Raw genomic sequence first — 26,566 nt, 5'->3', positions numbered from 1 at the left:
AAAAGGTTCAGGCAGTATTTTATTTTACAATACTTTTGTTTACAGAACGTTTAATTTTGCTTACATTGCAGCCTTCTTTCAACCTCAACAACATTCCTATCTTCCTTTACCACATTCTATACTTAGAATACATACGTAATCAACTCCAAATACAAGAACGTTCTGTACGTTTAAAAGTACAATCTATTTTCTAGGCCTTCTGACTGCTCCAGTGCTCTAACAAACCACACTGTAATGTAGAAACACTATTACTCACAGGGTTCAATCTCAGCCAGTCTGACTAGAGACTTCAATTGGCAGTTCTCATTTCATTAACTTCATACTTTTCTACCCCTTTCCATTTTCATAATTCTCTCACTGACCTCTTGCATTCATAAATAATTTCCCTTATTTTCTATTGTGACTGAGAATATCACAGAATTGGGACCTGCTGAGATCCTGATCTTATTAGAACTCCTCCTCAGCATTCAGGCAGCGTGACTCTTTCAGAAGGGCCAGACGAGCCTGTACCTCAGAGACGGACAGCTCTCCATGAACTTTGTTGTCTCTTGTACGCACGTTCACAGTGTTAGTCAGCTTCTCCTTCTCACCAACCACTGCCAAGACACAAAGCCACTCACAGTCAACACACTGTCAAATCACAGCTGCCCTAACACTCACATTTTAACAACAACAATCTTAGTAGAGAGGAGTGCAATCATCTTTTTGTCATCTTACATAATCTGGAAATATTACAGGGGATTCACAAACCCACCAAAAAATAGGAGTATTGAATATATTTCAGTTTATTAAACAGAAACCTTGGGGAAAGACAAAGGAGAGTTTTTGATTAAACAGCAGTGGGCTGGATCAGAATGTGAACCAATGTGAGCAGAATAGACCGTTGGGCTACACCTAGGCCAAGGTGTCATGAATACACAAATAGTTAAAATTATTATATGGAAAAGTTTCCAGTTTTCCTTACCCAGGATAAAGTTGTACTGAGCTAACTGCGCGTTGCGGATCTTCTTGTTTAGGAGGCAACTAGAGTCGAGATCAGCATCTGCCATGAACCCAGCCTCTGTAAACTGTTCACATAACTGAAGGACAGAATGGCCATTCAGAAACTACAAATTCATCAAAAAAGGTTTCAAAACTGCCAATAGGCAGAAATTCAGAATGTCGTCGAATGACATAGGAGCAGCATCGTGAATGGTAGAAATAAAAAAGGAAGAAAAGTTTGGGATGTAGATGGGTAGGCTTACTCTCTTAGCATATTCTTCGCAGGTAGGGTTGACAGGTACAAACATCACCTGCCTTGGGGACAGCCAGAGGGGCCTGGAGAAGAAACCCATTAAGGCTAAGTAGCAAATAAAAATAAAACACTCATTCACACTAAATATATAAATAACACAGAATCTATAAATCCTGTGTAGAGGCAACATACACTCACCTAAAGGATTATTAGGAACACCATACTAATACTGTGTTTGACCCCCTTTCGCCTTCAGAACTGCCTTAATTCTACGTGGCATTGATTCAACAAGGTGTTGAAAGCATTCTTTAGAAATGTTGGCCCATATTGATAGGATAGCATCTTGCAGTTGGAGATTTGTGGGATGCACATCCAGGGCACGAAGCTCCCGTTCCACCACATCCCAAAGATGCTCTATTGGGTTGAGATCTGATGACTGTGGGGGCCATTTCAGTACAGTAAACTCATTGTCATGTTCAAGAAACCAATTTGAAATGATTCGAGCTTTGTGACATGGTGCATTATCCTGCTGGAAGTAGCCATCAGAGGATGGGTACATGGTGGTCATAAAGGGATGGACATGGTCAGAAAAAATGCTCAGGTAGGCCGTGGCATTTAAACGATGCCCAATTGGCAGTAAGGGGCCTAAAGTGTGCCAAGAAAACATCCCCCACACCATTACACCACCACCAGCCTGCACAGGCATGATGGATCCATGTTCTCATTCTGTTTACGCCAAATTCTGACTCTACCATCTGAATGTCTCAACAGAAATCGAGACTCATCAGACCAGGCAACATTCTTCCAGTCTTCAACTGTCCAATTTTGGTGAGCTCGTGCAAATTGTAGCCTCTTTTTCCTATTTGTAGTGAAGATGAGTGGTATCCGGTTGGGTCTTCTGCTGTTGTAGCCCATCCGCCTCAAGGTTGTGCGTGTTTTGGCTTCACAAATGCTTTGCTGCATACCTCGGTTGTAACAAGTGGTTATTTCAGTCAAAGTTGCTCTTCTATCAGCTTGAATCTGTCGGTCCATTTTCCTCTGACCTCTAGCATCAACAAGGCATTTTCGCCAACAGGACTGCCGCATACTGGAGGTTTTTCCCTTTTCACACCATTCTTTGTAAACCTTAGAAATGGTTGTGCGTGAAAATCCCAGTAACTGAGCAGATTGTGAAATACTCAGACTGGCCCGTCTGGCACCAACAACCATGCCACGTTAAAAATTGCTTAAATCACCTTTCTTTCCCATTCTGACATTCAGTTTGGAGTTCAGGAGATTGTCTTGACCAGGACCACACCCCTAAATGCATTGAAGCAACTGCCATGTGATTGGTTGATTAGATAATTGCATTAATGAGAAATTGAACAGGTGTTCCTAATAATCCTTTAGGTGAGTGTATTTTCTAGTGTATGATACTTCATCTAAGGTAAAATAATTGGTCCTGTCTGTAGTCTACTCACCATTTCCCTGCGTAGTTCTCAGTGAGGATGGCTATCATCCTCTCCACTGATCCCAAAATGGCCCGATGGATGATGACTGGTCTTGCATTGTCATCCCCATCCTTTCTGTAAGTCACAGGGTTAGCAGGGTACACCACTAATATCAGTCACAGCATCTAAACAATATTAATTCATTTTATTTTTAAAGGTTAGTCTCACTGATACAAAGCAGAAAAGGAACCAGGCAAGCCTAGTTCAGCCAGCCTGTGATTCAAAGGGATGAATGTTGTTGTCCCTGGCTGGTTTCGATACGTGGTTTTCTATGTGGCAGACTGGGTCCTTAACCATTACACTATTTAAACAGCGGGAATGCAACTTTTACCTCAGCCATTACATTTTTACTGAAATAACGTGGACAACAGAATGTTTATTAACAGAACTAAAGTGTACTCATGTACAAAGATTACTGCAGATGGCTAGCTAATAGCTATGCAGTACCTATAATGAAAACAATGACTCCAATCACTCCATGGCTGGTTTGCTTCTTTAGAAAACAATAACAATATAAAAGGGTCATGTCATGTATTATTCTCTTAAATATATGAGATTCATGGTATTATATTGTTGATATATATTGTTACATTTTTGCTGAAATAACGTGGCAACAGAACATTCATTAATGGAACTAAAGTGTACTCTTTTACAAAAAATGACTGTACATGGTTGTCCATACAATAACAGTTGAATATCTAACCACTACACTATGTGAACTACGAGGAAATTTAAAGCATTGGTGAATCTCAAATCGCGTACTTCAAGTACGTACTTCGTGGATGATGGTGAAGTACATACTGTTTTGTATATTGTAAGCTAGTATGCCAGTATTGGGACTGATTGGGACATACTACCTCGTCAGAAAATTGCGTCTCGACATTAGTTCATTTTGTCACGCATTAACATCACGCCAAGTTTGAATATTTAGCTAGACACCATTAATCAACCATTAATCATTGTGTTGAACTGACTGTTTCATATTAAGTTTACTTCCACCACAAACAGCATCTATGAACTGTATGGCTTTTGTTAGCCAGTAATAGGCCTACTAGTATATACTTACTACTTGAATTGAGCAATTGCTAGTGAGACTGAATACAAACTAATTGCCAAAGCCATTTCATGGCACAACAACGTTAGTTTTTCTTTCATTTGTGAATTACATTGATACAATAATTATCAATATAGGTGACTTTTTCGTCAAGTAAAAAGACGAGAGAATCGTGGAAACCCCTCCTCTTTTACTGGACAAGGGGCTGTGGTCTATCTTACCCCAAAAAGCACGCACGGAAGCGTACTTCTAAAATCCACAAGAAATAGTCGCAATATAACCGTTTTTAATTTAGGCTTACTATAATGTAGCTACTGAAGCTTGTAGCCAGCAAAGTTTTTGTCTATCCTGAACAAATCATAATGTATACTATGTTCTGTCAGTGACGACGATCGAACCCTGGTCACCCACATTGCAGTCCGTGTCTCTAACCACTACGCTATTTAACAAAGGGTAGTCAGACAGTCACTGAGACATCCGCTCTTATTGGCCGGCTCCGCTTACGCGGTCTGACAAAAATTATGTATAAGTTGACTTGTATGAATATGATTGATTAAATCCTTTTATTGAGCTTCATAGAGTTTCTTTGACCTTACTAAAAATACCTGACCTTAAAGAACTTTTAAATAAAACATCTTATTGTACAGTGTTCAGGAGAAAACCTATTAGAGTTAAATTAGCACTCAATCCCTTCTTTAACAAATATGTTGACTCCAAACACATTGTCATATACAGAAAAAATCTGGGGAAGAGCCACACACGTGAGAAAAGGAGGTTGAATGAGCTAAATTGAAGCTTGGGATAATAGGTGGACTGGAAATGTTGCCAGCACAACCAGAGTTAACAACCCTACTCTTACAATAACAGCCATGGGCTTTGTAGTCAAAACACCTGTTTAACGTCTCATCAGAAAGACTGTACTCTATAGACAGGGCAATGTCCTCAATCACTTTTATCAAATAACCATCTACTGGCCCTCTAACACCACTTCCAGGATCTGTTTCAGAGGCAAGCCAGTTTAGGATGCAGGGAGATATGAACCACTCACCCCACAAAGGTCAGGTTGAAGCGGATAGGAAGCTGGAAGTCCAACTGAATTGTTGCACATTGATGATAGCGCCCAATAGCATCTTTGATCTTAATGTCAATCTGAAAAGGAACAACCAAAGGTATTACATGGTTTTCCAACCTAAAGATTTTAAATCCAATTAAAATAAAATGGGGGGAAAAAATCTTGCTATTATGTGATTATTATTAGCCAGAAAATAAAAAACAAAATTTTTCAACAAACGATCAAAAGCAGAAAAGGCTAGGTTTTTCTGAAATCATTATACGTTAGTCAGTAATAATGGCACATGCAATTGTTAACCCAGAAAAGATGATGGGAAGAAAACATATAACATTAGCTTGGGCAGTGGATGTACAGTATATCTGTGTTATTTCTTCATTGGTATACATTCTACTTTCTGAATTCTTAAGGTCCACATCAGACCTGAAGAGCTTTGTATAAGTAATGCACAGATTTTATGAGAGTTCTATACCTCATTTAATTTAAGTGATGAAGAGAATATCTAGCATGACCAGGGAAATTGTGGCTGTAATACACACCTTTGGTCCATAGAATGCACCGTCTCCAGGGTTTAGTTTCCATGGCTCTCCAAACTCATTCAGGCTGTTTTCCAGTTGCTTTCAAATAACATTAAAAATATATCCTGGTTAATAATGTGGTAGTAATTCATTCAAATGTTCTTTCTTTCTTTAACATTTCAGAAAGATTTAATGGGCATGAATGTTTCATGCAGACGGATCAATTTGAATAATCGAATTCTACCTTTTCAGCCTGATTCCAGACAGCGATGTCTCCTAGGTATTTCTCTGGACGGGTTGAAAGGTACAGCTGGAAAGAGAATCCAAAGATGTCGTAGACACAGCGCAGGAAGTCTAAGCAGCCTTTCATCTCAAACTCAATCTGCAGGACAGAGAAAGTGAACACAGACACCTGGTCATTTGAATGGCAAGGAGGTTAAATCATTATTTAACATGACACTTAGTGCTTTTCAAGTACAGAGATGCTTTACAAAGTAGAAAAATAAACTAAACATTTTGAAGAGGGGAAAGACTGAAGGAAGAGAGAGTATGATATCTCAGTATGAGTGGGCGGGTGTTGTTAGCGTGTTGCGGGGGCTTAATGGTAGGTGCCTTTTCGAAAAGATATGGGTTTTGAAAGGACTAACATATTGAATTCAGACTCATCAATGACGGGAGGGAGGAAGTTAAGTCAAGAGCCTAAGAGCTCAGAAAAGTGGACCTGCTCTCAAACGTGGACCTAGGGATCACTTGGTGGCCTGGTGTACACGAACAGCATGAGCATGTGGGTTGGCATGGGAGAAGAACATCTGACTAATAGGTGGAATAGGGCTTGGTAGGTCCAACGGTCCCAATGTGTCGACCTTTCAATCAATGTGTTGGGAGACAGATAGCCAGTGGAGTTTAACGGACATTGGTGATGTGCTGATGTGGAGGTGAGAAATTCAAGCTGCAGTTTTAAACCATTAGAGACGTCTGGATAGAGTTCTAGTGGATGTCAGAAAGTAGTGACTTGCAGTAGTCAAGATTCAACAGCCATAAGTAGTCTGGTGATCAACCTGTTCCATGGTGCAGAAGATGTGGGCATCATCCTGTTGGAAGCGGCGCACCCTCGTAAGGCCAGTCAGTGTCCCCGACAGCTCGTTCCTATGCAGCACCCCGAAATCAGCTAGTCTCAGCGGCAGCTCCCTCCAGGACCGAGGCCGGTGGCTAAACATCAGACTGAGGAAGGAGAGGAAGAAAAGATCCAGGAGGAGAAAGTGGAGGGAAAGAGGGTAGCGATTGATAAGATGAAAGGTACAGCTGAAACCAATGTCCCTTCCTTTTAAGCAAGCTAATAACATACAGGGCCTCCCAGAAAAAGATGACGCATAATTCTGGAATAAAAAGTTAGGGATATTCTCCAATGAGATTGGCTTTTATTCCAGGAACATGCTAATTTTGTGTAGGGAAAAGTGGCCTAGCGGTGCCTACCAGTGTCCAGGACAGTTCATAGGCTTCAGGGCAAAGATGTCCTTCTCCACAGGGAAGGAGAACATGTTGTCGCTGTAGTGTTGCCAGTGGCCTGATGTCTCCCACAGCTTACTGTTATAGACATTAGGAGACGCCACCTCCTGAAATCCCCTTCTACAGTACTCCTCCTGCACAGCATAGTCATCAGAGCACAACAAGGAGAGGGACATCATTCAATACTCTTTCAATTGGTGAAAAAGCAACAAAACAGTCCATAACCATGCTGCAAAATTCTACAGATGGGCATTATTGTGTCTTGGCAGAAGTTGGACATATTGATTCTTTGGCCGAGGTTGTCTTACCCTGATGAAGTCAGTGAGAGTGTTGTACAGATAGGCACCACGTGGGAGGAAGAAGCAGCTGCCAGGGCTCAGGTCATGAAAGAAAAACAGTTCCTGTTCCTATTGTACAGTGGAGACCAACCAAGAAGCTTAACAGATATTTAGACAATTTACACAGGCAGATCTTCCTCTTTGTGGGAAGTTACATCACATACCAGCAGCTGTGAATGACAACCTCAGACATCTAAATGTAGCACCTAAGTTATTGAGTTTCCCACAATACTAAGAGCAAAATGTGTTTTAATCAGTACTGGCTGGGCTGGAGGGCTGCTGCTGTCTGTCTCCCCCACAGGGGGGACGCATCCAGACAGCCTGAGGACCAGCTGGACTGCACGTATGACTCAGTGACATGCCATCAGACGTACACACAGCACCCCCTACTGGAAACACCCACAGCAATCAAACTGAGCATGCAGTGTTACGGCTACTTTGGGTAAAGGCTCATTTGTATTTGTCACTGGCAAAGTTGACAGTTTTGCAAGTCACATAAAAGGGACTGATAATAATATAAAATGAACGTCTCTTTCATAGGTTTGAGCAGACAGAAACACATGAACAGAACACCTGTCTCACATCAAGGTCCCTCCAAATACAGGACTGCAGACAAAAACACATGAACAGAGCACCTGTCTCACATCAAGGTCCCTCCAAATGCAGGACCGCAGACAAAAACACATGAACAGAACACCTGTCTCACATCAAGGTCCCTCCAAATGCAGGACTGACCTTTCCAATCTTCCGATGGTCTCTGTTCCTGGCCTCCTCCTGAAAGCGTTCCCACTCCTTCAGCATCTTTGAGTCTGGGAAGGAGATTCCGTAAATGCGCTGTAGGGTCTCCATATCCGAGCGGCCCTCCCAGTATGTAGAAGAGTTCTGTGGAGGAGGAGCCGAAATCAGAGGAAATACTGTGACGTTGTTCTAACATGGGTCATTGGGTTTTGTAGTCTTGCCTGTGTGGTTCACCTACCTTGTAGATCTTCAAGGCTTTGATTTTCCCTGTGTGTCTTACGTGGGGCCCACGACACAGGTCAATCAGAGGGCCACATCTAAAATAGGGGATAACTCATTTTAGCAGAACAGGGGTAAGCAAGTATTAAGAGAAACATGATTACCTTATCTTTCATATCGTAATTTTTTTTTTAAATTCCTATAAAACAAAAGCTTAAATTACTACACACCTTTAGGAGGTTAGGGTTTCCACAAGGTCATATTTTCATGTTACAGTGCTTGTTTGTGGTATACAGGTGGAAGACAGAGGTGACCACAAGCTAATTTGACATCTAGCATTCTCCAAACATCAGTGTTCAATGGAAGGAAGTGTTGGCTGCAACTGTGTCAAAAGTGGTGAAAACACTACATATACCTACATATTTTTAATTTGGCCAAGGGTTATTTTTATATGACAGTAGATGGCTTGATGTTTCCAAAACCGCATCACAAGGATAATTAACACTTCAAAAGAGTCCAACAGTCAGCAATACTAACAGTCGAGAACCCAAGTGATAAGGCAGAATGCCCACTTACCTGTAGACAGTTGTAGTGGGTGTAGTAACCTTCTCATTCAGAATGCGACACTTGAATTTGTTGTACTGAAAGATGGATGCAAAAAGTTTGATGAAAAATGTGTATCAATCGCTACCCGTTTACTCACAACCCCAATGAGAAACATATAACATTATATAATCAAGCAACAGTCTTCCAACATAGGATGGAGAGATGTCAACAAAGTGCACTTTAGAGGTATTTCTCACCTTGAACATCCTGAGCAGGGTCTCCTTGCTGACCTCCAATCTCTCAAAGGGCTGTTTCTCCTTCACCACAGCCTTACACAGTGTCTCCAGGTAGCCAAACTCAGTACTCGACACAGACCTTGCAAAGACAGGAAACAGGTTAAACACTCAGTTACAACACACGCGTTATAGCTTACTCACTATATCAGCTCTGTATCGTTACTGCTTATTGGTATGTAAATGACATTGGAATAAAAAGCAGGCTTCCAACTGTGTTCCAGTTTATTTGTTATAATAACACTGCCAAATTAATCACTGCATGTGTTACATATCTATAATATCTTTCCCGAGTCTCCTTCAGCCCTTGAAATGCTTAGTCTGAGTGGGCGTTAAGAAGTCATTGTGTGAAGATTTGTACATACCGTACACAGACCTGATTGGTTGGTGGAATTACCATTAAGAACAAAAATACGTACATCTCCTATTGGGCCTTTAATAATTGCTAGTCACTTACTGGGGTCCATCAAGGAACATGTCATAGTAGAAGCCATTCTCAATGGGTGGTCCATAACACAGACAGCCTCCATAGAAACGCTCCATGGCCTCACCAAGGATGTGAGCACTGGAGTGCCAATAGACCTGCATCAATAAAAAAAAAATAGTTTTGCCTTATTTCAGTTTAAATAGCTGAACTCCTACATCTTCTCTGCTCTGTCCTTTAACCCTCGTTTTGAAACTTGAAGGGTCAAAATTAATCAAAGTGAGGTGGTGAGGAAAAAGCAAATTGAAAGGAATTGCACTTAAAATGGTAATTAATTTGATCCAGAAATTAAAGCGATGAATCAAATCCTTGTGCAAGCGTAAGTGTAACTAAAACAAAAAAGTGATGTATATCGGTATGCCACAATAGAGATTATAACTCCTGATGGCAATGACATGTGTACTGTGGCGCACAGAATTAGACCACTGAGCCATTTGGGAAACAGCATATTGATTTTTATTTAGTTGAGAAATATCTTATCACATTGCACGCTTAACCAGTAAGTACAGACCCGGGCAGGAGTGCGCACGTGGAAGAAACGCACTCTTCTGCCTCCTACCTCCACTGAGCTCACAGGCACCCAAGCCACCACAAGGAGTCACTAGTAAGATATGAGCCGAGGCAGAAATAGAGTAAACTTTATAGAGATCTGAGTCAGTGAGCCTGTGAGAACTTCATACTCACAGCCTGGGCATCGTCGTTGTCAAAGCGCAGAATCTCAAGTGAGCAGCTCTTCTCCAGAGGCCTGTCAAGGTCCCAAAGCTCCCCATCCACCCGGGAAATCACAGCATTGTCAGCTAGGCCCTGACTAAGAGAGATACAATATATCAGCATCACCACAGAGCTCTCACATGCTGATATAAACCAATGGCAAAAAGAGGATGCAACTGGGGGTGTAATCCTAGTGCAAATCGCAGCCAACAGAAGAAAAAAACTTTAAAAGAGTAGCTCCCTCACTGGTTGCTTCTGTTTGATTCCCCTCGTGAACACAAAGGGGGAAGGTTTTATTAAGTTATCATCCTAGATTTCTTCTACAGGACATGAACTATAGAGAAACACAAATCAATGAGGACCCAGGAAAACAATTTTGAAAAAATAGGCATCTGGGGTTAAATTAAATATTTTTTAGTTACAAAATATTTTGCTAAACAGAACAAAGCAGGCAGGGACCAACCTGAATTTGTACAACAGGAACTTTCTCATATCAAATTCTATTGACGGGCCATCAAACATAATGGTCCTAGCTTGGTCACAAATGTTCTTGTGCTGCAAACGTCTATGGTCAATTTCACCATGACAAAGACCATAGGAGTTCTGTAGACTACACATCCCAAAACGTTTTCCAGATCCCATACCTGATCCCACAGGCAAGCTGGTAGGGGGTGGTGACCCAGGCAAGACCCTCCACTCTGTGTCCATCGGGCAGTTCGACATGGATGGGCTGACTTTGTGAAGCTCTCCTGGCCAGTAGTAAATCACTCTCCTTCTTCAGCTCTTCATAAAGTTGCATGCGCTCTGATATGTAGCCAGGCCATGGTTTCAGCTGGAAGGAGTAATTCAGTGATAATAAAAACTTAGGTAGACAAACAAGTGGCTGAATTTGGTTATTTGGTATGAAAAAACATGTTCTTTATGATGTTGCACAACTTTGAAGAGAAGCTGATTGCACAGATGAGGTATTGGCCCATTGGGAAGTAATGTTCATAATTATTACCTCTCCAGCACAGGCCCCACCCTGTGCCTTTTGTGGCTTTTCCTTCTTATTCTTGTCAGCAGCAGGTTTGGTATCATTAATTACTACCTGTGCATGAGGGGAAATCAAAGGGCTGGTTGATAAGTAAAAACAAACATTGTAGTATTATCATTCATGACGGAAACAGCAAGCAATTGCTTAATGAGCCACAGCATGTGTGAACGGTTCATATATGACTGACATTCTGTGCAAACCACAAGAAAACTATCATAGGTGTTCCATAAAAATCTTCAGTGAACTTTACGCACATAACTGGCCAACTATTAGCTAAGTTAAAATCCTAGCAATCTGGGTATCAGTTGGGAGATGGATGTATATTGGCTCACCCATTCACTACAGTTAGCTGGAATAGGGCGACCAGAAATTCTTTGTTGTTGTTTTTTATTGGTAAGCTAGCTAGCTAGTTACTATATGCAACTGCTTACACAACAAGCACACCGTTTCATTCACTAAACTGGTTCATAGTTAACTACCTTATCTGTGTTTTTTTTGGGTTGTTGATGCTGTTTCTCGTTCTTTTTCCCCTGGACTACATTTGTACCCAGCTTTCCCTGTCCCTCCAGTTCAGATTCTTCCTGCAGACCCCGGCGGAGGTGCACTAGACGGTATCTGAGCTTCTCATTCTCGCTTCGCAGGCTCTCCAGCTCTGTAGAACTGGCGAGAAAGGTAGCGACTTCTGGACCACTATTTAGCCCGTCTCGTAAGAGACTAAATTCCCGAGTAAGGAGCTCTATCTGCTCCTCTTGGGCGGCCAAACGTGCTGCCATGCACTCCGCCATCTTTAAATTACCTATCTCTTTCATCAGCAAGTGGGAAGGGTCCTCAGTCGTTCTGTCATTAGGCGATCCAGCAGAGGATCGAAACCGCTATGTATCTTGGGTAAATTGTCGGTGACCACCAAGGTCAATTACTTTTACAGCCACAACTGCTGTAAAACCGTTACATCTTGAATTTGTTTTCGATTTGTTTTTTGATATTTTGATATGTTTTTTATTGAAAATAAATACATCAAAGGATACCAATTCATAATAGAGAAACGTGTTGACAACTTACTACATATTATAAGCTTAAAAACACCGCAACCATAAAAACCTAACGAAAAAAATAATAAACATAACAAAACCAGGGTCATTAATGTAATATTTAGTGAGGACGAGAATCAAATTCAACGCAAATTGTTCACGGAAAATATTGTCTTATCAAAAACTGCAAGACCATCTTGAATTTTCAGATGGATGTCTCTACCAATTTTCTTTCCCATGTTTTCTGATTATTGATAAAAACAATAGCAAACATGGTTTTATGTCCCTGAAAGAAAATGGTTACATGAATACAATGGCAAAAGAAATGCTCAAGCGATTCTGTACCAACTTCACTGAATCTAGTTTCACTAAACCAGTAGAGGGCAATATTCGATGTTGTATTAGTGATGGTCAAACGAGGCTTCATTAGCGTTATTTTAGCAGCAGGATATTATGCTGGCAGCACTAACATTTTCTTTATCACAATAAAAGCCATCATTGAAATTTATAAGGCCATATACTTAACAATGTAGTCTGTAAAAAAGAAAAGACAAGAACAACATTGGAACGGACATTAAACATAAAATTACAGACTAGACTGACATATTAACTATATTGCCTTAAATTGTAATTTTTTTTATTTTGAAAATATAAAATCTGAGTTAGCTCTGCTAGCATAATATCCTGCTGCCAGAAGAACAGTAATGAAGCCTCGAATGGCCATCACTAGTTGTAATGGTTTGGATTGGAACTTCGACGCGTTTTGATCAGGTGACACAGAGTGCGCAAACGCGGAAACCCGCAATGTCAACAACCATTCTGCAAATTCTGCAGTATTCTTCAATTAATTACGGTAAGAATGTTTCTGTATAGATACACAGTACACGTTTTTGATAGTTATTGTGAAGAGGTACAGAATGGTCTGAGTTGACCATTCTGTAGCAATAGCAGCTCGTATCTATTTAGATAGCTAATGTCAACTAGCTAAATAAAATAAAAAACTCGCCCAGAAGAGGTTAAAACACAGATAAAATCAGGTGCCTGCAATAAACGAAGGTGCGAGACGGGACTGGTTGGCTACTGTGCACATTTTCGTATCGTGCGTCAAATTGTTCATGACAGAAACCTGTGGAAAGGGTTTCAAACGTTCACTGTACAGACATTTGTATATTCTGTAAAGATTAAACCATTTTGATGTGCAACAGGTTGTTTGTATGTGTATAATGTATTTATTTATTTCACTGTCAAAACTCCGTTATCCACGAATTACCAAGTTTGAATGGTAGTGTTTTTGATCACATGGAGCACAGATCAGGTTTGACAGCGACACTTTTACAACCACTGGTCAATAATGGCGGACAGCATCTAATAAGTCCATGGAGTAATGAGTAGGATTCTTTGCATTCCCATCAAGATATTACTTTTCATAAAAATGTAAACAAACAAATAAATAAAAATTCCCAGTGTAAACAGTTTGAATGTTCAAATATGTATGTTGTGTGTTTCTGTAAAATGCGTAATTCTGTCTTGTTTACATTGGTCTAAGGTCAAATGGCACCTTTTGCTTCCAAGGACAGATCGAGACAGATTGTGCTTTTTGTTATGGCTTATAACTATAAAAGGAATTTTAAAAGCAGATAGGGGACACTAGATTTACGTATCTGCAGCTCCAGCCACCCTTTTATGTTACAAAGAGTATTATTATGGAAAGAATATGCTGTATTTTGCCTAATTCACATAACTAGTTGTCTATGAGCCCATGGAGTGTTATTAATGATAGTCAGCATGATTGAAACATGGCATAGTTTGTTTTGGCTGCACACTTATAGTGGACACTAGTGCAAATGGTGAAGGTATGTGTTATAGTACAAATGGTGAAGGTATGTGTTATAGTACAAATGGTGAAGGTATGTGTTATAGTACAAATGGTGAAGGTATGTGTTATAGTAAAAATGGTGATGGTATGTGTTATAGTACATATGGTGAAGGTATGTGTTATAGTACACATGGTGGGCAGATGGGATCAACTTCTCCAAAAGTTTCTAAGAAGTAATTACGTTTTTGACTGCTGTCACCTTCAGGTGCACCAACTGCACTATGGAGCCATCCTCTTTTTAGTAGATGGCACAAATTGTGGACCAATCATTGTAGTGTTTTTGATTGACCCATGTGAACATGTATAAAATGGTACTGACAATGAGAGAAACATTCATAGATCATGTAAAACCTTGACTCACAGATTTACAGGTACATATTCAAGATGATGTTACATGTTTTACCAGCACTTTCTTTTTAGAAAAAGAAACATATGGTCAGACTGAAATTTTCCATTAATAGATTTGACATACTGTTTATTGTATCTGTTTATATGGTCAATGTTAATTCTCCATTGTATTTTTATAGTTGTTCTCTACTCTGAGCAGCAGTGAAGGGGTCCACAGACAAAGCAACTTTGATGCAACTGTCAACATCATCATGGCTTCAAGTTTTGCCCCCCCAAAACTGGCTGATTTTATTCTCACTGAGAGGTTGGGCAGTGGCACCTATGCAACAGTTTATAAAGCATACAGAAAGGTATGTCAATCAGATTTAACCAGCTATACCAAAGTAACTCAACTCGTCCTGGTTTTGTTGTCTTGAGTTAAGACGTGATCAAAGTTAGCAGGATTTACAAGCAGCAACATTGAGTCACCAACTGTAATGCTTTCAAAATATAAATTCAGATAACGCTGACCTTTACTTACTGTATGTTTGTCCTCCATACATTAAACCATGTTTTATCAGAATATAAGCTAGCCCTCATTGAATGGTGCACTGCATTTTCTGTGTTGATGCACTATTACAGAAACCCTCACTGTACCTTACTACATTGTTGACATACAGCCTCAGGGATGGATAATGTTGGAGATACTGCTAAAGATGCCTTTAATTTGAAAGTGTCTTCCACGTGGAACAATCTCCAAGTAGCCCTATAACCTAGAATTGTAAATAAAAACCTACATAAGGATAATTCATTGTTTAAACAAACAATTTATTTAGTATGAATTGAAACTGGATCAGTAATCTGGCATTCAAACTGATGTCATGCTGATGTCATACAGCAATAAGGTACACGAGGATGTGGTATAAGCTGTGTTATATTATAAACCGGGTGGTTTGATCCTGAATGTTGATTGTGTTGGTAACAGGTTATTAATAACAATAAATCATCTCAGGAGGTTGAGGTATATTGTCAATATGTCACTTCTAAAGGCTGTGTCTATGTGCTTTGCACTGCGTATTGCCTAAGAACAGCACTTAGCCGTGGTATACTAGCTATATACCACAGACCCTGTTGTGCCTTATTGCTTACATGTACCACGCCTAAAGTCTCCTCATTGGCACAATGCTATCCAGAGTAAATCCTTTGTGGTATATTTGTACTGTAAGCTATATCTTATTTCTATTATAAACTGGTTACCAACACCATTTAGAATGACATAATCTGTTGACACACCCATGTTCAGTCTGATATACCACAGCTCTTGGAGAGTCAGCAATCAGTGAACCACCTGGTTTTTAATCTGGTTTAACCAGGCAACTGGATCTGTGTGCAGGGAGACACCCGGGAGGTGGTGGCAGTGAAGGTGGTGGGGAAAAAGAGTTTAAACAAGGCGTCTATGGAGAATCTGCTGACTGAGATTGAGATCCTGAAAACGATTCGCCACCCTCACATTGTTCAGCTGAAGGACTTCCAGGTTAACAAATCATTTAATATTAAGTCTGTTTATTAACCGTTAAAGGTGTTACAGTTCTTTTTGCATTGTAATTTCAGAGCCTGTCCATAATATATCTGTAGTAATAGTGGAATAATGGTGTTTGACAGTATACAGTTTCCACCATGTATATTGTCTGTGAATGCATGTTTTAACCTGTCCCTAAATTATTATAGTTACACAGATTTGAACTTTTTTTATTTTCAGCGTGTGTGTTATTATTGTGCCTGGTGGGGTAAGAGACAAAATGAATCTGTGCAAAAAAAGCACACTTGGATGTACGCACATGGCTGGCTTACCCACATTTAGAATTTACTGTATTCAATTAGATATGGTTCGTAAGAATTCCTAGGGGTGACAATCTTGACACTTTTTAAGAAAAATATGGATTTTATCACAATTAAAGGTTATATATTTTTCATTTCTAATGGACCTGATGAACATCTTCTCCAAAGGTGCCAATAATGTTTTGTGTTCTATAAGCCATTAGTTTGGACAATAAACATTTAGTGCCTTGTTTATGCAACAATATATAGAAAGTTTTGTACTTTCTAAATGGTGAAACTAATAGGTGCAGAAATACCCTCATACAAAAGCTATTTCATAGCTTTTTGATTTGTATAGCTCGTTGATATTTTTATAGCTTGTTTGATTTCCAAACTTCTTGAATTTACAGACAAAAAATGTATTGCATTACTGTCCCAATAATGTCTCGATCCTGGCCTGGTATTTGTCGAAATGGAATTCTGTTTAATATTTTGGTGACCAATGTAGAAATTGTTATTTCCTGGTTGTTTAAAATCATTTTAAAATATATATTTTCAATAACTAAATAAACTGTAGATAATAAAGTAAAATGTTTTTGTAATTCACCTGTCTTCCCCATGTGGGAAACATAAAGATATACCCTTAATGAGTAAGTGTGTCCAAACTTTGGATTGGCACACTGTGTCACTCCTTTCACTCATCAATCCCCATTTGTGTGTCAGATTACATTAAATATTTTCTCCCCATCTCATCCTTTGTCAGTGGGACAATGAGAACATCTATCTGATTTTGGAGTGGTGCTCTGGTGGGGACCTATCCAACTTTATCCGCAGTCGCCGCCTGTTACCTGAGAGGGTGGCTCGACGCTTCCTGCAGCAGATAGGTGAGTGTCACACACTCAATTATGCATTTAGTCTTTATATTTACTACAGTGTTTTCAGTGAGCTCGTCAGGGATGTTAATGACATGCTAGAGCCTCCGGGCTTAGGCAGATCGCTGTGAGTTGTGCGTGGGCTGTAGTACATACATCCCTGTGCAGGCTGTGAAAACAAAGCACTTGTTGCATGCTTTGCTTAACACCATATCAGCTGTGTTATCAGCAGTTGACAACGCATCTGCTAGCTGATATTAGCATATCTTCACAGTTGTGCGCATGGTTATGCAAACTCATCCGTACAAAAAATTATTAACCTATTTTGGGAATTTCATGAAAAGACAGAGGGCTACTCGAATGTGACGTGGCTTTGGAACCTGTGTTCTGACAACTCTAATCTGAAGGCCAAAGTTACTCAGATTTATTTTAGGCCATATCAGGGCTGATTATGTACGAAGGTCTTCAAACTCTTGACTCTAATAACCCTTTTTGTTGGGTTGAATTAACTAGGAGTGCAGTAACATTGTCACACCTGATGATTGATTCATTACCTACAGAAGCACTCCAAAGAAATGAATCATGCACCTAATTTTGGTGATTGTTTATAAACCTACTAACGATTAATAAATCATTTGTGTATCTATTTAGGAATACATTTATTATTGATCAGATATGTTAACTGTCAAACATGTCAGTGTTTGAACTGATGTCACTGATTGGTCAAAATTGATTTAACCCCCCCCCCCCCAAACTCTGTCTGAAAACAGCCTGTGCTCTTCAGTTTCTTCATAATCATAACATCTCTCATCTGGACCTGAAACCCCAGAACATTCTGCTTAGTGGTTCGATCCTTAAACTGGCAGGTACAGTACACTAAGTTATTGGGTTTAGGCTGTGATATGCCACGTAGTTCTGAAATACTATAGCAGTGTCAACATGCCGCTGTCATTTGATGCACTCTCAGCTATTTTATTGGGCCTTATTCATACTATCAGAATTATTAAGACTCTTAAGCTGAACCAACAAGTTTTCCCCCCAGATTTTGGCTTTGCCAGTTACATGTCACCATGGGATGAGCAGAGTGTTCTAAGGGGCTCTCCTCTTTACATGGCTCCTGAGATGGTGTGTCGACGGCAGTATGACTCCAGGGTTGACCTCTGGTCTGTGGGAGTCATCCTGTATGGTGAGATCACATCATTTAACACAACGTTAACCTCTGTCTTTATCCTCTCCTAATCTAACAAAATCTATCTTCTCTGTGCTCACTACAACAGGCCAGACCTGTTTTTTTTTTTTTACGGGAATATCAAATACTCTTCAAATGTCATTGCTTTGAATATGGTTTGCAGCGTTTGTCCCTTTGTGTTTCTCTTTTCATGTGTTGTTTGTTGCTACTTCTCTCTGTGTGTAGAGACACTGTTTGGCCGGACTCCTTTTGCCTCCAGGTCCTACGCTGAACTGGAGGAGAAAATCCGCAGTGACAAACCCATCGAGGTAACATCCCAGTTTACAACAGACTTTATGAACACAGTTCCATCCCAGCCAGGTGATCTTTGTAAACTGTTTTGTAAATCGAATAAAATGTCAAATGTGTTGTCAAACCGTTGTCGTCTTCTGGTTGTGTTCCAGCTGCCCGCTGGAGCCAGAGTGTCCAGGAACTGCCGGGACTTACTGCTGCGTCTGCTGGAAAGGGACCCTGACACCCGCATCACCTTCACCCAGTTCTTCTCCCACCCCTGGGTGGACCTGGAGCACATGCCCGATGCAGAGAGTCTGGGGAAAGCGGTGTGTGTCTGGGTGTTTCCATGTGTATGTGTGTTTTCGATGTGTGGTTGTGACTTCCTGTTTCCTTTTGCAGAAGGAGCTGGTCCTGAAAGCTGTGCAGAAGGACCAGGAGGGGCAGAGATCGGCTGCTCTGTCTCTATACTGTAGCGCACTGGAGCACTTTGTCCCCGCCATTCACTGTAAGAGCAGCACGCACAACACACCTGCCACGTCACAGCGTCTGTCTGTCGCTTTGCTATTCTGTCTGATATCTAATACTGCTCAAGTGACGTTTCTCCTCTCCAGATGAGACCGACAGACAGCGTAAAGATGCCCTTAGGCAGAAGGTACAGAGTACACAATGACGTTTGACTTTTGGAAAAAGAGGTACAATTGGTCTGCGGTACACCTAAGAGGCTGGACTGAAATAATTCTGATAGTATGAATAACGTGTGTCCTGACTGCTGTGAATTTAATCTGAGCAATACAACTCTCTCCCGTAGGTCAGTCAGTACGTGGCCAGGGCAGAGGAGCTGAAAGCAATGGTGGCTTCGGACAACAGACTCAGCTTTGAGCAGTTCAAATCTACTAGAGACATCCTGAGGGGTAATACACTTCACTTTCCCAGATACAGGTATATTATGTACACTTCACTTCCCCAGGTACATAATATATAGCGTGTTTCATGACCTTTTACAATAGAAGGCTTTATTTCAAGAGTACCCTCGTAGGGCCTTAACGCAACACACTCATAGGCAGCAATCAGAGGAGTGTTCTGAAAAGTCAGTCTCTCTGTCCACCTCTCAGAAATGTCCCGTGACCAACCACGCCTGCTGGCTGCCCTCGAGCTTGCATCTGCAGCAATGGCCAAGGTACGCTGAGGGGGACCGGGTGTCGTGGGCAGGGCTCTGGGTAGACTAGCAGGGATCACGGAATGAGGTGTTGGGTGGGGGGGGGGTGGGGGGTAGATGCTGTAGGAATGCTACAGGCTTCTATGGCACGTGGGAGCTTTCTTGTAAGTGGACGACTCAGTGACAATGGGATGTCTTCCCTTTTTCCTAACATCTTTGTTCCATTGCAGGAGGAGAGTGGAATGGAGGATAATGACACGCTGGATCTGTACCAGCAGAGTCTAGGAGAGCTACTGCTGGCACTGGCAGGTTAATACTACTCTGTTCTGTCATTTCCACACCGCAGATACTATGTATCTGAACTACAGCGTCTGCTGCGCGGAATATTATAGACACTGGTGTTATGTGCCAACCCACTGAAGTCTACAGGGAAGCTGGGAATGAAACAGCATTTGAAGCTTCAGCGTTAAGAAGCGATTAGATCTGAGGCCGCTGCAGTCTGGGCTCATGGTGTCTGCCGTGTCTACAGCCCTCAGCTTTTGCCGGCTGCTATTGTTACGGTGGCCCATAACGTTCTCCTCACTTCAGTTCTGGCTGCCGCAGCTCCGTCTCAGTGTCCGTATTCAGTAGACTCCTCTCTAGGCTGTGGTCTGGCGTCTATTAGCCCTGGCTCCATGTGACCTCATCTGGGAGACGGTCCTAATGACGAAGGGGGAGAGTTAGGCGGGCAGAATGGGGTTGATGGAGCTGGTGCCAGATGTGACGTTGATCTGTGGATGGGCTCTGGTGCCAGCGCCCTGTGTGGTATAGAACCACTCGCTGCCTGCCGGCCATCTGGTTCTGATTGTGAGCGCAGCAGTTTATTTCTTAATGTTATTATTACACACTGGAAACAAATAAAAACGATTATCTCTCTAATAGAGTAGCGACTGCTTGACTCATTGAATCATCTCCTGATGGATCAGAGAGATTTTGACTTTGTGGGAGATATCTTTGTTGAGAAATGTTCCCTTCCCAGAATGCCTTGCTGCTTGATAAGTGTTCCTCTCATCCGGCTGTAGGTTAATTACAACCTGGCTCTGTTAATTACACTCTGTTATCAAACATGATGATTGGCAGAGCAGTGATCCATCTCCTGTCTCTCTCTCTATCTCTCTATCTATCTATCTGTCTATCTCTGTGTACCAGCTGAAACACAGGGGCGCAGGAGAGAACTTCTCCACAGTGAGGTGAGTTATAGGGGCGAAGGGGAGGAAAGCGTTAAGGTTAGGGGTGGGTGTTGGGGGTGAAGAGGGGATAGTTCAGTGCTCACTGTAACACCACATAGACCACCTGAAGGGACACATACCAGTAACACCAAAACAACTCTGAGACACAACACCCATGACCATTTTCTGGTCGTCACAAGGAAATGTTCCATGGAATAAAAGCCAAATACACCAGCGACACTGAAGTTAAATGGTATATTCGGTTTTGTTTTGAGCACATGTTTTGCAAGCAACCCGGTCAACAACACACAACAATGTTTCGACAATAACACCCAGCTGGAGAGGGAGAAAGATTTAAAGCTGGGCTCATAGACCTCCCTATTTGAAGTTTTATGGGCGCTTGGCTTAAGTAAATTCAGATGCGGCTGTAATAATGTAACGCTGTGCTGGGGAGGACTGCAGATTGAAAGCATGTGTGTGTGAACACAAAGAGCCCTGGCCTCCATGTGTGTCGGTTCATCTAGACTTGGGCTCCGTTCAGCCTTTCTTATCTCAGGGCTATAATTCCCAGTTCAATATGCCTGGGTTTATCGCGTAAGAATGCCTGCCTTGATCTAGCTGGTAGGTTAATACATTTAATATTATAGCTGCAGTGTCACTCTGAGGGTCATGTGATACTATTGCAACCTTGGTGATGAGGTTAATATGATTTAGTAGGTTACTCGGGTGGATGCCACCACATTGGTCTTTGTAAAGAGGATTATTCTGCCGCAGCAGATCTTTCTTTTTAACTGCAGTGGATCCCAACCATTTTCAGTTACTGTACCACCGGCAGAATTTAACACTGGGTACCCCTGTAGTACCCCTCATGTGCCTTTCATCAGTAAGCACGTGGTGTTAAAAGCCTTCACGAGCCCTAGGAACTGCAGGTGTACCCAGTGTTCATTCTGTTTCTAGGGCCACTGTAGAAGCTTTTAACCGTAGGAAACATCTCTGCTCACGTTGCAGATCAAGAGCCTAATGAGCCGAGCCGAATACCTCAAAGAACAGATAAAGGTAGGAGTAGTGAATTGGATATAAGGAGAAAATCTGTAGGTTTGTGTTTTCATGTGTTTAATCCGGGAGCACTTTTCTGTCCATGATTTTAAGTGATACGGTGTTTTGTGTGTCTTTCAGATGCAGGAGACCCAAAAAGATGTGTCAGTGGACAGGGAGCCTCTCTCCGAGTCTGTGAGAGGTTGTGAGTACACCTACTGTCTACACTACTGTGACGCTTGAATATAAGCCTTTGCAATGGTAGCATAGTTTTCACGTTTCCCCTTGGATATTGTGTACTCATTGGTGTAGGTGTGTGCGTCACGGAGCGTACCGCTAGACAGTTCTGGCACACCGACTGGTTGGTGGGACATATGAGGGCTTAAGTGAGCAACGACCACCTAAAGCTCTAATGAAATTTCCCTTCAGATGAGGATTTTCCACTAGTAAAACCTGAGCCTTCTCTTACTGGCCTCGCTGTGGGAGTGTCTGGCCCTTTGATTTCAGCTCCGTCCTGCAAAGTGCTAGGCTTCCCTGTCTTCTGCCCGTCTACAAAACCCACCTTGTGAAATTGAGGCTTAGTTCTAACCAGGCAGAGGCTCCCACCCCAAAACACACTCTCTCTCTCACACACACACACACACAGAAACACAAGTTGCAAGTGATCTAGTTGATACGTAGTAGAGCCTCACAATATCCTGTTTTAAGTTATGTGCAAAGGGGGTTGAAAGATTCTTTAGCAGACTCAGGTTTCGTGGACATGGCTTGCTACTATTTCATTGTTTTAACCCACCCACAGCCATGTCATCTTGACTGCTTTCCAAGTACAGCTGGAAGGTCTCCAGAATTGTCTGGCAAGTGACCTTAAGCTACTGCTATGCCAAAGACCTAAGGCCTAGACCTAAGCCTCTGTCTGTGTTCCTTAAGGCCCCCCTCTTCCTTCCAGTACTGAACTATGTAAAATAATGGGGTGTTATGTGGGACTGAACTATGTAGAATAATGGGATGTTATTTGGTACTGAACTATGTAGAATAATGGGATGTTATTTGGTACTGAACTATGTAGAATAATGGGATGTTATTTGGTACTGAACTATGTAGAATAATGGGATGTTATTTGGTACTGAACTATGTAGAATAATGGGATGTTATTTGGTACTGAACTATGTAGAATAATGGGATGTTATTTGGTACTGAACTATGTAGAATAATGGGATGTTATGTGGTACTGAATTATGTAGAATAATGGGATGTTATGTGGTACTGAACTATGTAGAATAATGGGATGTTATTTGGTACTGAACTATGTAGAATAATGGGATGTTATGTGGTACTGGACTATGTAGAATAATGGGATGTTATGTGGTACTGAATTATGTAGAATAATGGGATGTTATTTGGTACTGAACTATGTAGAATAATGGGATGTTATTTGGTACTGAACTATGTAGAATAATGGGGTGTTATTTGGTAAGCAGCCTCAGTCTCTTAGCTTGTTTAATTAACAGAGGACATTGACACAGTTGTACTGAATACATTGTAAATCTCACCTGTCAAGAAAATCTTTCTCACAGATCACTGCTGAGTTCAGCCTAGTCTGTTTGATGGTAATGGAGTCCCTAACACCTGTGTGCTGATGCTCTTCCTCCTCAGCGTGCTGTGTGCAGTGAGCCAGCCAGGCGGTCCTCCTCACTTTGGACCACAGACAGATGGCATCGAGTTTACAGACCACGGCCTCTCGATGACCCTGGCTTCAGTGGTCCTGCGTCACCATGCTCGTCATACTGCTGTTGTTTCTCCAAATGGTGGCATGGAATCGGAGACAATCTACCCTGTCCTTACTCTGCCTGGACTGTTGGAGCCTATCACCTCGGCTTCTCGTCCTCACCACCACCAACCCAACACAATGTACTGTAATGGATCCAGTCGAAGCTCTGCCTCAAAGCCCTCCCACCATACCATTCATATGGAAAGGCTGGACTGCTTGTATGCTAATAATGTACTGTCATGTTAAACTACTGTGTCGCGTTGTATTATGTTGCAGGATAAATCAGGGTAATACTGAGGGCTAGTGCTTTGCTTTTCGAAAAAGCTTGTAATTTTTGAGAAGGTCAACTCTTCTGTTCTCTGACTGAAGGGAGTTATGGAAATTGATCATGAACATTTGTGAGAGCTTTTTTGGCACCTCTTGCCTTGAACACAGAAACCCACTGATTCCCTTTTCTGTGGCCTGACCACAGCTTCACCAAGCTCTCTCCACTGAAGGAGAGGCCTCCACCACTATGAGAGGAAAACTGGAGAGGTGTGGATGAGGCCTTATTTACTCTATAGACTTAAATTTACTTTGGGGTTGGCGCTGGTTAGGATTAAAGCATACTGTAGCAACTGTGATGTCACCCATCACTACTGAGCTGGCTTCAGTGAAATGCCAAATGGTTGTGTGTTTTGTGGCAGGTCAAAAGTCTCAGCTGTTGTGGTTCTGTTCTTCCTGTTTGGTTTCCAAAGAGCCAGGTGTTCACTAATCTACTTTCAAGGGATCTTTCAGTATTTTCTAATCCCTTATTGGAGGCTAATTGTCTGTAATTTGGAAATGGAACTGAATACAAAGAAATGTCTGTTGAATTGAGAACTGACAATTTTGTTCTGTCTTAGTATAAACAATTTGTATGGGTATGATTTTATGAATTATTTTTAAGATTAAAAAGTAAATAAAATTGTACGTACCCATGGCCTGTATTCACCCTGATTTGAGATATAGCAGATACGTTATAGTTGAATAGCCGACCATTATGCCTTTTATGCCCCTTGCCAACCAGCCACAGCCTCATGGCATTGTGGGTTTAATTGGCCTCCATTTCAGTGGTGCTCCATCAAGAGCACTTGTACTCTTTCCTCTTCTCTATTTGCTCCTCAGGCTCTGTTGGTACTGATAATGGGACAACGGTGGAGCATATTGACATCAGCTCATGTTGTGAAGGTGGGTGTGAGGTTAATCCGTAAGGAACTTGGGACCCCTTAACTTCCAAACATGCACCCATCAACCATTCACTGTGGGTGGACTCCTATCATGAATAGAACATTGTACCAACGGGTGAGACAAAACTCTCTGCCTAAATCTCTGTCACTCTCTCCTGAGAGGGAGGGAGGGAAACAGAGCAAGAGGCTGGCAGGGATTTGTTTCAGAGAAACGCTGAATAAAGATAATTTAGAAAATGGGCTTCAGCACACTGCCGCCTCTGTAAATCCTCCCCCTGCTGCCCCTACTCACCCCCTGGCTCCCCCACTTGTTTGTTTTGATTTGGTTCCCAGAAGCTGAGTGGGGGGTTTGAAGGGGTGGGGGTAAGTTAGAGTTGGAGAACGTTTTGAAATGCATGGCAATGGTTAGACCGATTGGACTGAGCCGAGTGAGGAGGGCCAAAATCCATTTCCCTCCCTTCCGCTTCAGAATGCACCCGTGGAACATACTTTTCAGCGATCTAAGAACTCTCTGTTGAGAGCTGCATTCTTTCCAAACAAAATCCGGGTTCGTCCATGAAGCAGGTTAAGAAGGCTAGGGAACTTCATAGTTGTTTTGTCAATGGAATCATGAATTAACACCGATTTCCCTGTTCAACTAAGTTGAAGTTTATATGATTACATTACACTTCATTTTACAGTTTGTTAATGACCTGTAAATTCTTAAGCAAATAATGATGACCAACTATTTGTGTGCAAGCTTCACTCAAGTTATATTTCCATTGTTATTGCTCTGCAAAAGTAATTGGAGAGCCAGAGAATGGAGAAGCATTTAAACTAAAACCAAACAAATTCACTGTCCTGAATTCTCATGAGTCATGCATGACCTTAACACAGACTGAAGGTGCCACTTACACACAGGTAACTGGTATCATTTACCTGCTTTCTTCCTAGAATGTACCTAATGTCAAAGGAAGCGGTGACTTTAACCGGATATGTCTCAAAGAGCACAGTTTCCAAGGATGATGTATTGTGCAAACAGACACTACTTGTCTGTTCCTTTAGGCATGTTCCCTAATGTACCTACCAAATGCTGGCATTATGAAAGCTAACAGCAGTCACTGTTACTGATAGCCTACCTGTTGTTTCAGTAGACACAGGACGCATTGATTGAAATCACTTTGTTAAAGGATTTGATTTTGTGTCAGACTGTGTATGTATGAGATTAAACTGGTTTATTCCTGCTTTATCTTTTCATGTAAGTTTCTTTTGCACAGGTTTGTGAGAAAACCAAGTACAACATCTCAAAGACCAGTGATAAAGTTATTTCAACCAACTCATTGTCTATTGGTCCTTTAGCTTTACTTGGCAATGGCACAAGTTAACTTTCAAAGACAACATGTGACTGTGGAGCCTGATCCAAAATGACATTTTCCCTCATTGAACATTCCATTCCTCTTCTCAAGTTCCAGCAGTTCCATTTTCCTGTATTTTAGGTATGCAATTTCATTAAACTGGGGACTTGGAAATATTTATATTTTTGGATAACATACAGGATGTCAAATAAACCTTTGGACCTTTTGACTAAGAATT

At 41.5% G+C, this 26,566-nt stretch overlaps 2 protein-coding genes across 5 annotated transcripts; one reads left to right on the top strand and one right to left on the bottom strand.

Moving 5' to 3' along the window:
* Positions 1-6: 6 nt before the first annotated feature.
* On the bottom strand, positions 7-12,081 carry tars3 (threonyl-tRNA synthetase 3). The gene is made up of 19 exons (XM_010878471.4): positions 11,716-12,081; positions 11,204-11,290; positions 10,845-11,032; positions 10,174-10,297; positions 9,463-9,587; positions 8,970-9,087; positions 8,743-8,807; positions 8,186-8,264; positions 7,945-8,091; positions 7,180-7,278; positions 6,839-7,005; positions 6,424-6,586; positions 5,610-5,747; positions 5,387-5,464; positions 4,827-4,927; positions 2,695-2,799; positions 1,245-1,317; positions 965-1,079; positions 7-596 (listed from the first exon to the last, which is right to left on the bottom strand). Exons 1-19 carry the CDS (start codon positions 12,043-12,045, stop codon positions 448-450), a joined length of 2,451 nt encoding a protein of 816 aa, XP_010876773.2. The 5' UTR covers positions 12,046-12,081; the 3' UTR covers positions 7-447.
* Positions 12,082-12,991: 910 nt separating this feature from the next.
* Positions 12,992-26,220, top strand: ulk3 (unc-51 like kinase 3). Of its 4 annotated transcripts, none has more exons than XM_020056463.3 (17): positions 12,996-13,117; positions 14,668-14,838; positions 15,861-16,001; positions 17,049-17,169; positions 17,928-18,023; positions 18,200-18,343; positions 18,572-18,654; positions 18,790-18,945; positions 19,019-19,124; positions 19,231-19,271; positions 19,428-19,530; positions 19,732-19,796; positions 20,006-20,084; positions 20,964-21,004; positions 21,992-22,039; positions 22,160-22,220; positions 23,672-26,220. In XM_020056463.3, the coding sequence occupies exons 2-17, from the start codon at positions 14,740-14,742 to the stop codon at positions 23,686-23,688; spliced, it is 1,401 nt and encodes a 466-aa protein (XP_019912022.2). In that variant the 5' UTR covers positions 12,996-13,117; positions 14,668-14,739; the 3' UTR covers positions 23,689-26,220. The 4 variants fall into 4 exon arrangements, 3 of the variants coding, with proteins under 3 accessions (XP_019912022.2, XP_010876745.2, XP_019912028.2); XM_010878443.4 differs by having other exon boundaries at positions 12,997-13,117; positions 22,160-22,223; XM_020056469.3 differs by lacking the exon at positions 12,996-13,117 and having other exon boundaries at positions 14,748-14,838; positions 15,841-16,001; positions 22,160-22,223.
* The last annotated feature ends 346 nt before the right edge of the window (positions 26,221-26,566 follow it).

Source organism: Esox lucius, chromosome 2 (assembly GCF_011004845.1).
Source record: "Esox lucius isolate fEsoLuc1 chromosome 2, fEsoLuc1.pri, whole genome shotgun sequence".
NCBI lineage: Eukaryota > Metazoa > Chordata > Actinopteri > Esociformes > Esocidae > Esox > Esox lucius.
Note: the sequence above shows the minus strand (reverse complement) of the source record. Positions and strands in the feature narration are given on the sequence as shown.

Excerpts from the sequence above, each read along its gene's own strand:
- tars3 (XM_010878471.4), bottom strand. The coding sequence starts at position 12,045 with ATGAAAGAGATAGGTAATTTAAAGATGGCGGAGTGCATGGCAGCACGT. Across the intron at positions 7,006-7,179 it reads CTCTCACTGACTTCATCAGG|GAGGAGTACTGTAGAAGGGG; the intron begins GTAAGACAACCT and ends TATGCTGTGCAG. Across the intron at positions 1,318-2,694 it reads GAGAACTACGCAGGGAAATG|GCCCCTCTGGCTGTCCCCAA; the intron begins GTGAGTAGACTA and ends TTTCTTCTCCAG.
- ulk3 (XM_010878443.4), top strand. The coding sequence starts at position 14,740 with ATGGCTTCAAGTTTTGCCCCCCCAAAACTGGCTGATTTTATTCTCACT. Across the intron at positions 18,024-18,199 it reads TTCGATCCTTAAACTGGCAG|ATTTTGGCTTTGCCAGTTAC; the intron begins GTACAGTACACT and ends TTTTCCCCCCAG. Across the intron at positions 21,005-21,991 it reads GAGAACTTCTCCACAGTGAG|ATCAAGAGCCTAATGAGCCG; the intron begins GTGAGTTATAGG and ends CTCACGTTGCAG.